Genomic DNA, 14,132 nt, shown 5'->3' on the forward strand with positions numbered 1-14,132 from the left:
ATGGAAGACGTACACCTCGTAAAGCATACATTTGTGCCTCGTAAAGTCTACTTTTGATGTAAAATATTCAAATTGTAAATACAAACTCCGCTAGAGCTGTTGGACTTTACAGACGGAAACCGAGCAATTGTCTCGTCCTTTCCTCAAAGTTTTACCCACAATCTCCCCGCAGGTATACCAGACACGAAACATGCTGTACCTGGTGACGGAGTACGCACGTAACGGAGAGATGTTTGGTGAGTAAGGGAGCACCTGCTGTTCTGTAATCACCATAGCAACACGCATAGCGCTCCCTCCTTGCAGCAAAATCACGTGCTGTGCATTATGTGAGGATTTTCGAGGAAATGTTGGCAATGTTTGGAGATATGTTGGGTGGAGAGGAGTTGGAGAGGAGGGAGTTAGTGGGATAATCACTTCCTTTATTTGATGTTATGGTTAACTTCACTCCGCCCGCTAATACGAGCCATGTGGTGCTTGCCTCTATTTACCTCTTCACCTTTTACCTATTCAAACAATTGCCATTGCAGAGTTGTCTGAGCTTACTGGATTGGTTGTGCTGGGTTTTGATCCAATCAAATGTCAGGAACCTTGGCAACCCTTCTATGTTGACTTCTGATTGGTCAAACAAATACAGCTCTCAGCTAATTGTTGAAATGGGAAATCCATTGCTCATGTCCATGTCCATGTCCATTCATTGCAGTCTCATTTATTAGCTGATCCACACTTGGCAAGGTTTGTGAGTATGCCGAACACACCTCGACGTCATTTCATCCTGCCATATATTTAAACGGGCTGGGAGGACATTGAGTGAATTAGCGTCTGAGAATGTTCCGTGTGCGTTTTCTGCCCTGGTAATGTTTCAGCACAAGACAAGATGTCACTCGGTCATTGCGAGTGTCGATTAACTTGCTTTTCAGCTCCACAGCTGTTTCTGTGCTTTCCCTGTCATCACTGGTGATGATGTCATACGCATGCCAAAGATGTGATGCACAACCGTTCAGTGCCTTTATCATCGGAATCAATGTTTTGATGTACAGAAATCGAGGTTCGCCAAAAGCTGGTGAAGGTTGTCAAACTGGCGGTGCAGTCAGACAGTACAGGAGTGTGGGGCACACAAACAAGTCATCTGGTGGACTCGCTATAACAGTACAGGAGTGTGGGGCACACAAACAAGTCATCTGGTGGACTCGCTATAACAGTACAGGAGTATTGGGCACACAAACAAGTCATCTGGTGGACTCGCTATAACAGTACAGGAGTGTAGGGCACACAAAGAAAGTCATCTGGTGGACTCGCTATAACAGTACAGGAGTGTGGGGCACACAAACAAGTCATCTGGTGGACTCGCTATAACAGTACAGGAGTGTAGGGCACACAAAGAAAGTCATCTGGTGGACTCGCTATAACAGTACAGGAGTATTGGGCACACAAACAAGTCATCTGGTGGACTCGCTATAACAGTACAGGAGTGTAGGGCACACAAAGAAAGTCATCTGGTGGACTCGCTATAACAGTACAGGAGTATTGGGCACACAAACAAGTCATCTGGTGGACTCGCTATAACAGTACAGGAGTGTGGGGCACACAAACAAAGTCATCTGGTGGACTCGCTATAACAGTACAGGAGTGTGGGGGCACACAAACAAGTCATCTGGTGGACTCGCTATAACAGTACAGGAGTGTGGGGCACACAAACAAAGTCATCTGGTGGACTCGCTATAACAGTACAGGAGTGTAGCGCACACAAACAAGTCATCTGGTGGACTCGCTATAACAGTACAGGAGTGTAGGGCACACAAACAAAGTCATCTGGTGGACTTGCTATAACAGTACAGGAGTGTGGGGCACACAAACAAAGTCATCTGGTGGACTCGCTATAACAGTACAGGAGTGTGGGGCACACAAACAAGTCATCTGGTGGACTTGCTATTACAGTACAGGAGTGTAGGGCATACAAACAAAGTCATGTGGTGGACTAGCTATAACAGTACAGGAGTGTGGGGCACACAAACAAGTCATCTGGTGGACTCCCTATAACAGTACAGGAGTGTAGGGCACACAAACAGTCATCTGGTGGACTCGCTATAACAGTACAGGAGTATAGGGCACACAAACAAGTCATCTGGTGGACTCGCTATAACAGTACAGGAGTGTGGGGCACACAAACAAGTCATCTGGTGGACTCGCTATAACAGTACAGGAGTATAGGGCACACAAACAAGTCATCTGGTGGACTCGCTATAACAGTACAGGAGTGTGGGGCACACAAACAAGTCATCTGGTGGACTAGCTATAACAGTACAGGAGTGTGGGGCACACAAACAAAGACATCTGGGGGACTCGCTATAACAGTACAGGAGTGTGGGGCACACAAACAAGTCATTTGGTGGACAAGCTATGACAGTACAGGAGTGTGGGGCACACAAACAAAGTCATCTGGTGGACTAGCTATAACAGTACAGGAGTGTGGGGCACACAAACAAAGTCATCTGGTGGGCTCGCTATAACAGTACAGGAGTGTGGGGCACACAAACAAAGTCATCTGGTGGACTCGTTATAACAGTACAGGAGTGTAGGGCACACAAACAAAGTCATCTGGTGGACTAGCTGTAACAGTACAGGAGTGTGGGGCACACAAACAAAATCATCTGGTGGACTAGCTATGACAGTACAGGAGTGTGGGGCACACAAACAAAGTCATCTGGTGGACTCGCTATAACAGTACAGGAGTGTGGAGCACACAAACAAAGTCATCTGGTGGACTCGCTATAACAGTACAGGAGTGTGGGGCACACAAACAAGTCATCTGGTGGACTAGCTATAACAGTACAGGAGTGTGGGGCACACAAACAAGTCATCTGGTGGACTCCCTATAACAGTACAGGAGTGTAGGGCACACAAACAAAGTCATCTGGTGGACTCGCTATAACAGTACAGGAGTATAGGGCACACAAACAAGTCATCTGGTGGACTCGCTATAACAGTACAGGAGTGTGGGGCACACAAACAAGTCATCTGGTGGACTAGCTATAACAGTACAGGAGTGTGGGGCACACAAACAAAGACATCTGGGGGACTCGCTATAACAGTACAGGAGTGTGGGGCACACAAACAAGTCATCTGGTGGACAAGCTATGACAGTACAGGAGTGTGGGGCACACAAACAAAGTCATCTGGTGGACTAGCTATAACAGTACAGGAGTGTGGGGCACACAAACAAAGTCATCTGGTGGACTCGCTATAACAGTATAGGAGTGTAGGGCACACAAACAAGTCATCTGGTGGACTCGCTATAACAGTACAGGAGTGTAGGGCACACAAACAAAGTCATCTGGTGGACTCGCTATAACAGTACAGGAGTGTGGGGCACACAAACAAAGTCATCTGGTGGACTAGCTATAACAGTACAGGAGTGTGGGGCACACAAACAAAGTCATCTGGTGGACTCGCTATAACAGTATAGGAGTGTAGGGCACACAAACAAGTCATCTGGTGGACTCGCTATAACAGTACAGGAGTGTAGGGCACACAAACAAGTCATCTGGTGGACAAGCTATGACAGTACAGGAGTGTGGGGCACACAAACAAAGTCATCTGGTGGACTAGCTATAACAGTACAGGAGTGTGGGGCACACAAACAAAGTCATCTGGTGGACTCGCTATAACAGTATAGGAGTGTAGGGCACACAAACAAGTCATCTGGTGGACTCGCTATAACAGTACAGGAGTGTAGGGCACACAAACAAAGTCATCTGGTGGACTCGCTATAACAGTACAGGAGTGTGGGGCACACAAACAAAGTCATCTGGTGGACTCGCTATAACAGTACAGGAGTGTGGGGCACACAAACAAAGTCATCTGGTGGACTCGCTGTAACAGTACAGGAGTGTGGGGCACACAAACAAGTCATCTGGTGGACTCGCTATAACAGTACAGGAGTGTGGGGCACACAAACAAAGTCATCTGGTGGACTCGCTATAACAGTACAGGAGTGTAGCGCACACAAACAAGTCATCTGGTGGACTCGCTATAACAGTACAGGAGTGTAGGGCACACAAACAAAGTCATCTGGTGGACTCGCTATAACAGTACAGGAGTGTGGGGCACACAAACAAAGTCATCTGGTGGACTCGCTATAACAGTACAGGAGTGTGGGGCACACAAACAAGTCATCTGGTGGACTCGCTATAACAGTACAGGAGTGTAGGGCACACAAACAAAGTCATCTGGTGGACTTGCTATAACAGTACAGGAGTGTGGGGCACACAAACAAGTCATCTGGTGGACTCCCTATAACAGTACAGGAGTGTAGGGCACACAAACAGTCATCTGGTGGACTCGCTATAACAGTACAGGAGTATAGGGCACACAAACAAGTCATCTGGTGGACTCGCTATAACAGTACAGGAGTGTGGGGCACACAAACAAGTCATCTGGTGGACTCACTATAACAGTACAGGAGTATAGGGCACACAAACAAGTCATCTGGTGGACTCGCTATAACAGTACAGGAGTGTGGGGCACACAAACAAGTCATCTGGTGGACTAGCTATAACAGTACAGGAGTGTGGGGCACACAAACAAAGACATCTGGGGGACTCGCTATAACAGTACAGGAGTGTGGGGCACACAAACAAGTCATCTGGTGGACAAGCTATGACAGTACAGGAGTGTGGGGCACACAAAGTCATCTGGTGGACTAGCTATAACAGTACAGGAGTGTGGGGCACACAAACAAAGTCATCTGGTGGGCTCGCTATAACAGTACAGGAGTGTGGGGCACACAAACAAAGTCATCTGGTGGACTCGTTATAACAGTACAGGAGTGTAGGGCACACAAACAAAGTCATCTGGTGGACTAGCTATAACAGTACAGGAGTGTGGGGCACACAAACAAAATCATCTGGTGGACTAGCTATGACAGTACAGGAGTGTGGGGCACACAAACAAAGTCATCTGGTGGACTCGCTATAACAGTACAGGAGTGTGGAGCACACAAACAAAGTCATCTGGTGGACTCACTATAACAGTACAGGAGTGTAGGGCACACAAACAAAGTCATCTGGTGGACTAGCTATAACAGTACAGGAGTGTGGGGCACACAAACAAGTCATCTGGTGGACTCCCTATAACAGTACAGGAGTGTAGGGCACACAAACAAAGTCATCTGGTGGACTCGCTATAACAGTACAGGAGTATAGGGCACACAAACAAGTCATCTGGTGGACTCGCTATAACAGTACAGGAGTGTGGGGCACACCAACAAGTCATCTGGTGGACTAGCTATAACAGTACAGGAGTGTGGGGCACACAAACAAAGACATCTGGGGGACTCGCTATAACAGTACAGGAGTGTGGGGCACACAAACAAGTCATCTGGTGGACAAGCTATGACAGTACAGGAGTGTGGGGCACACAAACAAAGTCATCTGGTGGACTAGCTATAACAGTACAGGAGTGTGGGGCACACAAACAAAGTCATCTGGTGGACTCGCTATAACAGTACAGGAGTGTGGGGCACACAAACAAAGTCATCTGGTGGACTCGTTATAACAGTACAGAAGTGTAGGGCACACAAACAAAGTCATCTGGTGGACTCGCTATAACAGTACAGGAGTGTGGGGAACACAAAAAAGTCATCTGGTGGACTAGCTATAACAGTACAGGAGTGTGGGGCACACAAACAAGTCATCTGGTGGACTTGCTATTACAGTACAGGAGTGTGGGGCACACAAACAAAGTCATCTGGTGGACTAGCTATAACAGTACAGGAGTGTGGGGCACACAAACAAAGTCATCTGGTGGACTCGCTATAACAGTATAGGAGTGTAGGGCACACAAACAAGTCATCTGGTGGACTCGCTATAACAGTACAGGAGTGTGGGGCACACAAACAAAGTCATCTGGTGGACTCGCTATAACAGTACAGGAGTGTGGGGAACACAAAAAAGTCATCTGGTGGACTAGCTATAACAGTACAGGAGTGTGGGGCACACAAACAAGTCATCTGGTGGACTTGCTATTACAGTACAGGAGTGTAGGGCACACAAACAAAGTCATGTGGTGGACTAGCTATAACAGTACAGGAGTGTGGGGCACACAAACAAGTCATCTGGTGGACTCCCTATAACAGTACAGGAGTGTAGGGCACACAAACAGTCATCTGGTGGACTCGCTATAACAGTACAGGAGTATAGGGCACACAAACAAGTCATCTGGTGGACTCGCTATAACAGTACAGGAGTGTGGGGCACACAAACAAGTCATCTGGTGGACTCGCTATAACAGTACAGGAGTATAGGGCACACAAACAAGTCATCTGGTGGACTCGCTATAACAGTACAGGAGTGTGGGGCACACAAACAAGTCATCTGGTGGACTAGCTATAACAGTACAGGAGTGTGGGGCACACAAACAGTCATTTGGTGGACTCGCTATAACAGTATAGGAGTGTAGGGCACACAAACAAGTCATCTGGTGGACTCGCTATAACAGTACAGGAGTGTAGGGCACACAAACAAAGTCATCTGGTGGACTCGCTATAACAGTACAGGAGTGTAGGGCACACAAACAAGTCATCTGGTGACTCACTATAACAGTACAGGAGTGTGGAGCACACAAACAAAGTCATCTGGTGGACTCGCTATAACTACAGGAGTGTGGGGCACACAAACAAAGTCATCTGGTGGACTCGCTGTAACAGTACAGGAGTGTGGGGCACACAAACAAAGTCATCTGGTGGACTCGCTATAACAGTACAGGAGTGTGGGGCACACAAACAAAGTCATCTGGTGGACTCGCTATAACAGTACAGGAGTGTGGGGCACACAAACAAGTCATCTGGTGGACTCGCTATAACAGTACAGGAGTGTGGGGCACACAAACAAAGTTATCTCGTGGTTATCTATTGTCATCAAGCTGTGTATGCACAACAGATGTTGTTTTACAATCACGTGTGTGTGTGTGTGTCTCTGTGTGTGTGTGTCTCTGTGTGTGTGTGTCTCTGTGTGTTTGTGTCTCTGTGTGTGTGTCTCTGTGTGTGTGTGTGCCTGTGTGTGTGTCTGTGTCTCTGTGTGTGTGTGTCTCTGTGTGTGTGTGTCTCTGTGTGTGTGTGTCTCTGTGTGTGTGTGTCTCTATGTGTGTGTGTGTCTCTGTGTGTGTGTGTGTGTCTGTGTGTGTGTGTGTCTCTTTGTGTGTGTGTGTGTCTCTTTGTGTGTGTGTGTCTCTGTGTGTGTGTGTGTCTCTCTGTGTGTGTGTGTGTGTGTGTGTGTGTGTGTCTCTGTGTGTGTGTGTGTGTCTCTGTGTGTGTGTGTGTCTCTGTGTGTGTGTGTGTGTGTCTGTGTGTGTGTGTCTCTGTGTGTGTGTGTGTCTCTGTGTGTGTGTGTGTCTCTGTGTGTGTGTGTGTGTCTCTGTGTGTGTGTGTGTCTCTGTGTTTGTGTGTGTGTGTGTGTGTGTGTGTGTGTGTGTGTGTGTGTGTGTGTGTGTGTGTGTGTGTGTGTGTCTGGACTGTAACTTTTTACCATTTGAGTTTTGTCATCAAATTTTCACCAAAGCATTGTTATGATAATGTTATGTCGATGTGGTAGAGCAATATGTAGAGCAGTTAGATCTGAGTAGGTAACATGCTTCGTGTGTCACGGTAAGGAAAACTACCTGTAATAAGTTCTTCATGTGTAGGCGTTTTGTCGGTTAAGATGTTTACTTGTGAATCTACCAAGAGGTTCGAGTGATAAGTAGTGTAGGGATTAAGGAGTAGCGCCCTTGTATGTCTCACCTGGTTAGCCAAACCTTTGTCCCTTTTGGCACTGCACACCACTTAGACATTAGTTAGGACCTTTAGTACAACACTAAATTACGCCCTCCCCCCTGTCATGACTTAGGAAGAAACAAGGCCAGGACACCGCCGATAATGGCCGCCGCCACTTACACCTCCGACAGGCCTATCCACCTTGAGTACCACGCCCAGGAGGGCTGTGCTCATTTGGCGCGAATGTGCGCGGGAGGCGCGATGCGGGTCGACAGAGGGCGGGAAGTTACGAGGCCCTGATTGTTTGGCAGCGCGCCAAAGCTGACGTCACCGGCCGGGGAGATTAACGAGCACCGAACGCCATTTTGGCAGTCGAGTTGAGTTGAGTAGACGAGTTAGAGTGGAGTAGAGAGGAGTTCGTTTGCAGAGTTGAGTGCGCAGAGTTGAGTGCGCAGAGTTGAGTTGCGCAGAGTTGAGTTGCGCAGAGTTGAGTTGCGCAGAGTTGAGTAGCGCAGAGTTGAGTTGCACAGAGCTGAGTTGCGCAGAGCTGAGTTGCGCAGAGCTGAGTTGCGCAGAGCTGAGTTGCGCAGAGCTGAGTTGCGCAGAGCTGAGTTGCGCAGAGCTGAGTTGCGCAGAGCTGAGTTGCGCAGAGCTGAGTTGCGCAGAGCTGAGTTGCGCAGAGCTGAGTTGCGCAGAGTTGAGTTGCGCAGAGTTGAGTTGCGCAGAGTTGAGTTGCGCAGAGTTGAGTTGCGCAGAGTTGAGTTGCGCAGAGTTGAGTTGTGCAGAGTTGAGTTGCGCAGAGTTGAGTTGCGCAGAGTTGAGTTGTGCGGCAGTTGGTTCGCAGTTCACGGCCTGAGTTGACGAGTCGTTGAGTTGCTCTCTTGATTTTGGACATCTACGCTCGTGCTCTGGCAGTCTCTGGCGGTGCTCGGTGCTTTGGAGTTTGGAGCGGGGGACCTCGTCGTGTGTGGGCGGAGTGGGCGTTGGCTCGGGCCTTCGCGTTGCTGTGGTGCTTGGAGTGAGGCCTGGTGGCGGCCGAGCGGGGCCATGTTACAAGAAGAAGACGACAAGACAGATAGGCCATTACCCATTCCCCCAAACATAACGAACGTTTTTCTTTATTAATTCATCTCCCTCATCTCGTCTCCGGAATCTGTTGTGTGTGGGATCCCAATTTAGCTACCTTATTTTATTATCGGCGCGTATTTTCCTGTCCCTGCCTTTATTCAATAAACCCTTGTATTATTTTGCATCCCCTGTGAAACCTGTGCCCGCTTGAGTTGATTGCCCCTTACAGGACCGGAGCTACGCCGGCGCGCTGCAGTTAAGCACGCAGCCTCCATTTTCCTTCTTCCTCCCGCGCGATTATTGCCATAGCCGAATCAGTGTTTGGGTAGTTGCCCCCCGAATAAGACCGTTTAGGCCATCCGCGACTCTGGTGTTAACCGGAGTTGCGCGACAATAATATGGAGAAGACAAATTAATAATTCGGTCAAAAGGTCAAAGGTCAGCATCACATAAAATCATCAATTTTCATCCAAATGACCTGAAATTTTAAGAATTTGTATATCGGGTCACTGAATTGGTTCACCAATCAAAAGGTAGGATTCGATTGTTTGTTTGTTTTTAGATCAAAATTTTGGTAAGAGTCGATTGTTTTTTAGGTTAAAGGTCAAAGTTGCATAAAATCGTTAATTTTCATCAAGCTGTGGATGATGGCCTTGTAGGTAAAAAAGAGTTCAGCAGGTGTGTCAAGGAAGGACTTTGCACGATGTCACATGATGATGATGATGATGATGATGATGATGCTTGCTTGCTTTTGCACACAATCATGATGCACTTTGCACTTTACACAATGTCAAGGAAGGACTCCCAGTCGGCCATTGTCTTTGGAGGCCAACTTAGATACCTGGTTTGCTCCCGATAGGTCATCGCTAATCGTGAGATCCAGGAGTTGGCGAGGTTAAACTTCCTTAAGAGGATTCCAGATTGCAGTGGATAAAAAGGCTGCTTTACTGTCTTCATTCTCAACTTCTTCATTCCGTGTTTCGTTCTCTTTGCATGTGCCAGAATATAGCCAGAATAAAAGAGTAAAATAATGCTCTTTTCTTCCTGTTGTCATGGCAGATTCTTTTGATAGTAATAATTGCACAATCATTGAAATCTGTGTTGGATTTTAAAATAAAGTGGAAAATCCAATAGTTTTGCCGAATTTCCCCACAATGCACGTGTCTCCAGAGGTAGTTTTGATGAACGTAGCGTACGTTGAACCTCATTGGCCTTGTCACACAAGTTCAAATTAATGAGAAGCCTTGTCCGACCATTTGTGAATAATATCACTGCACCTCTTCCCTCTGTCAATGCCCCACCTGTAGTGGGTTCATCGCATTACCTATCTCTCACCCCCACCCTCCTGTCTGTCTCAGAGTACCTATCGAAGCATGGGCAATTGGACGAGGAGGAGGCGAAGCGGAAATTCCTGCAGATCGTATCTGCTGTGGATTATTGTCATCAGCGCGGGATCGTACACCGGGACCTCAAAGCTGAGAACCTTCTGCTCGATGGGAACATGAACGTCAAGCTAGCAGGTATGGTCACTTTGGGATTACGTGCTTCTGGTGCATTGTGTTTGGTACTTATCATTAGGTTTTTTGGTTTGGTACTTGCCATGAGGTTTTTGGGTTTGATACTTATCATTAGGTTTTTGGATTTGTACTTATCATTAGGTTTTTGGGTTTGGTACTAGCCATGACATTTTTGGGTTTGGTACTAGCCACGAGGGTTTTGGCTTTGTTACTAGCCATGATGTTTTTGGGTTTGGTACTTGCCATGAGGTTTTTGGGTTTGGTACTAGCCAGGAGGTTTTTGGTTTGTACTTATCATTAGGTTTTTGGGTTTGGCACTAGCCATGAGGTTTTTGGATTTGGTACTAGCCAGGAGGTTTTTGGTTTGTACTTATCATTAGGTTTTTGGGTTTGGTACTAGCCATGAGGTTTTTGGCTTTGGTGCGAGCCATGAGGTTTTGGGGTTTGGTACTAGCCATGACATTTTTGGGTTTGGTGCTTGCCATGAGGTTTTTGGGTTTGGTACTAGCCACGAGGTTTTTGGGTTTGGCAATAGCCAGGAGGCTTTTGGGTTTGGTACTGGCCAGGAGGTTTTTGGTTTGTACTTATCATTAGGTTTTTGGGTTTGGTACTAGCCATGAGGTTTTTGGGTTTGCTACTAGCCACGAGGTTTTTGGGTTTGGCAATAGCCAGGAGGTTTTTGGGTTTGGCACTAGCCATGAGGTTTTTGGGTTTGGTACTAGCCACAAGGTTTTTGGGTTTGGTACTAGCCATGAGGTTTTTGGGTTTGGTACTTGCCACAATGTTTTTGGGGTTGGTACTAGCCAGGAGGTTTTTGGTTTGTACTTATCATTAGGTTTTTGGGTTTGGTACTAGCCACGAGGTTTTTGGGTTTGGTACTAGCCATGAGGTTTTTGGGTTTGGTACTAGCCATGAGGTTTTTGGGTTTGGTACTAGCCATGAGGTTTTTGGGTTTGGTACTTGCCATGAGGTTTTTGGGTTTGCTACTAGCCACGAGGTTTTTGGGTTTGGCAATAGCCAGGAGGTTTTTGGGTTTGGTACTAGCCATGAGGTTTTGGGGTTTGGTACCAGCCACGAGGTTTTTTGGGTTTGGCACTAGCCAGGAGGTTTTTGGGTTTGGTACTAGCCACCATGTTTTTGGGTTTGGTACTAGCCACAATGTTTTTGGGTTTGGCACTAGCCATGAGGTTTTTCGGTTTGGTACTAGCCACAAGGTTTTTGGGTTTGGTACTAGCCATGAGGTTTTTGGGTTTGGTACTTGCCACAAGGTTTTTGGGTTTGGTACTAGCCAGGAGGTTTTTGGTTTGTACTTATCATTAGGTTTTTGGGTTTGGTACTAGCCACGAGGTTTTTGGGTTTGGTACTATCCATGAGGTTTTTGGGTTTGGTACTAGCCATGAGGTTTTTGGGTTTGGTACTAGCCATGAGGTTTTTGGGTTTGGTACTTGCCATGAGGTTTTTAGGTTTAGTACTTATTAATAGGTTTTTGGGTTTGGTACTAGCTGGGAGGTTTTTGGTTTGTACTTATCATAGGTTTTTGGGTTTGGTACTTGCCATGAGGTTTTTAGGTTTAGTACTTATTATTATTAGGTATCCTGGTGTTGGTTTAGCGGTTAGGGTGCAGGCTTGGGATCCTAGGATCCTGGGTTCGAATCCCGGTCGATCGCTAAATTAACATCAGGGGGGTTGACTCAGCCTGTCATCCTTCCGAGGTCGGCAAATTGAGTACCAGCTTGCTGGGATGAATGATCCTGGTGTGTACCCCAGTTTAGAATAGGTACACGGTATCCCTGCGCATCGTAAGAGGCGACTAACAGTTGGCGTCAGGAAGGGCATCCGGCCATAAAAACATTGCCTCAAACAGGGAACCATGATTGTCATGGGGCCCGCAAGGCTAACCCCTGCTCTAGCGGGGAAAATTGCCTTAAAACGATCATTCATTCATTCATTCACTTATTATTAGGTTTTTGGGTTTGGTACTAGCTAGGAGGTTTTTGGTTTGTACTTATCATAGGTTTTCTTGTTTTGGTACTTGCCATGAGGTTTTTAGGTTTCATACTTATCATTATGTTTTTTGGTTTGGTACTTGCCATGAGGTTTTTGGTTTGTACTTATCATTCGGTTTTTGGGTTTGTACTTATCATTAGGTTTTTGGGTATGGTTCTTGCCATGAGGTTTTTAGGTTTGTACTTATCATTAGGTTTTTTGGTTTGGTACTTGCCATGAGGTTTTTGGTTTTGTACTTATCATTAGGTTTTTGGTTTTGTACTTATCATTAGGTTTTTTGGTTTGTACTTATCATTAGGTTTTTGGGTTTGTACTTATCATTCGGTTTTTGGTTGGTACTTATCATTAGGTTTTTGGGTTTGTACTTATCTTTAGGTTTTTGGGTTTTGTTCTTGCCATGAGGTTTCTAGGTTTGTACTTATCATTAGGTTTTTAGGTTTGGTACTTGCCATGAGGTTTTTGGTTTTGTGCTTATCATTAGGTTTTTGGTTTTGTACCTATCATTAGGTTTTTGGGTTTGTACTTATCATTAGGTTTTTGGGTTTGTACTTATCTTTAGGTTTTTGGGTTTGTACTTATCATTAGGTTTTTGGGTTTGGTTCTTGCCATGAGGTTTTTAGGTTTGTACTTATCATTAGGTTTTTAGGTTTGGTACTTGCCATGAGGTTTTTGGTTTTGTGCTTATCATTAGGTTTTTGGTTTTGTACTTATCATTAGGTTTTTTGTTTGTACTTATCATTAGGTTTTTGGGTTTGTACTTATCATTAGGTTTTTGGTTTGTACTTATCATTAGGGTTTTGGTTTGTACTTATCATTAGGTTTTTGGGTTTGGACTTATCATTAGGTTTTTGGGTTTGGTACTTGCCATGAGGTTTTTAGGTTTAGTACTTATCATTAGGTTTTTTGTTTTGGTACTTACCATGAAGTTTTTAGGTTTAGTACTTATCATTAGGTTTTTAGTTTGTACTTATCATTAGGTTTTTGGTTTGTACTTATCATTAGGTTTTTGGGTTTGTACTTATCATTAGGTTTTTGGGTTTGTTACTTGCCATGAGGTTTTTAGGTTTCGTACTTATCATTAGGTTTTTTGTTTTGGTACTTACCATGAAGGTTTTAGGTTTAGTACTTCTCATTAGGTTTTTAGTTTGTACTTATCATTAGGTTTTTGGGTTTGTACTTATCATTAAGTTTTTGGGTTTGGTTCTTGCCATGAGGTTTTTAGGTTTGTACTTATCATTCGGTTTTTAGGTTTGGTACTTGCCATGAGGTTTTTGGTTTTGTGCTTATCATTAGGTTTTTGGTTTTGTACTTATCATTAGGTTTTTTGTTTGGTACTTGCCATGAGGTTTTTGGTTTTGGTAAGATGTGTACTTTCACATGAGTTACAATGACATTAGCACACAATGGACAAAGCCACATATTTGGGATATGGGTTTTAAACATGGGTTCCCTCCGTCATCCCCCATCAGTTAAAATGGGAATGCTAACAGGCCAAACAATTTGGTAGTTATTGTGGGGTTTGCGGTGTGTTACTTTTTGTGGAGTTTGCGGTTTAGTACTTATTGTGGGGTTTTGACCATCGAGCAGCAATTTTATGAAAGGGGCATTTAGCGCTTGGGGTTGAGGGATGGTGATGCAGGCCTGAGTTCATAAAATTAAAAACATTTTTTTTGTAAAAAATTAAACAAAACTACATTCATTGAGCAAGTCGAAACTTTAGAGAAAGAAAGACTGGAGTGTGTGGGAGTGACATAGTTGACGATGTGGCAACCAAGGTCTTCAAGCTAATTGGA

At 45.4% G+C, this 14,132-nt stretch overlaps 1 protein-coding gene across 1 annotated transcript in view; it reads left to right on the top strand.

Moving 5' to 3' along the window:
- Positions 1-14,132, top strand: part of SIK2 (salt inducible kinase 2) — a 108,038-nt gene that overhangs the window by 43,730 nt on the left and 50,176 nt on the right. Inside the window, exons 3-4 of the mRNA XM_068121719.2 lie at positions 173-236; positions 10,174-10,335. Coding sequence (XP_067977820.2) covers positions 173-236; positions 10,174-10,335 — 226 coding nt within the window. The remainder of the gene's footprint in view (positions 1-172; positions 237-10,173; positions 10,336-14,132) is intronic.

The sequence above is a fragment of the Myxine glutinosa genome, chromosome 7, assembly GCF_964187855.1.
Source record: "Myxine glutinosa chromosome 7, kmMyxGlut1.1, whole genome shotgun sequence".
Classification (NCBI taxonomy): domain Eukaryota; kingdom Metazoa; phylum Chordata; class Myxini; order Myxiniformes; family Myxinidae; genus Myxine; species Myxine glutinosa.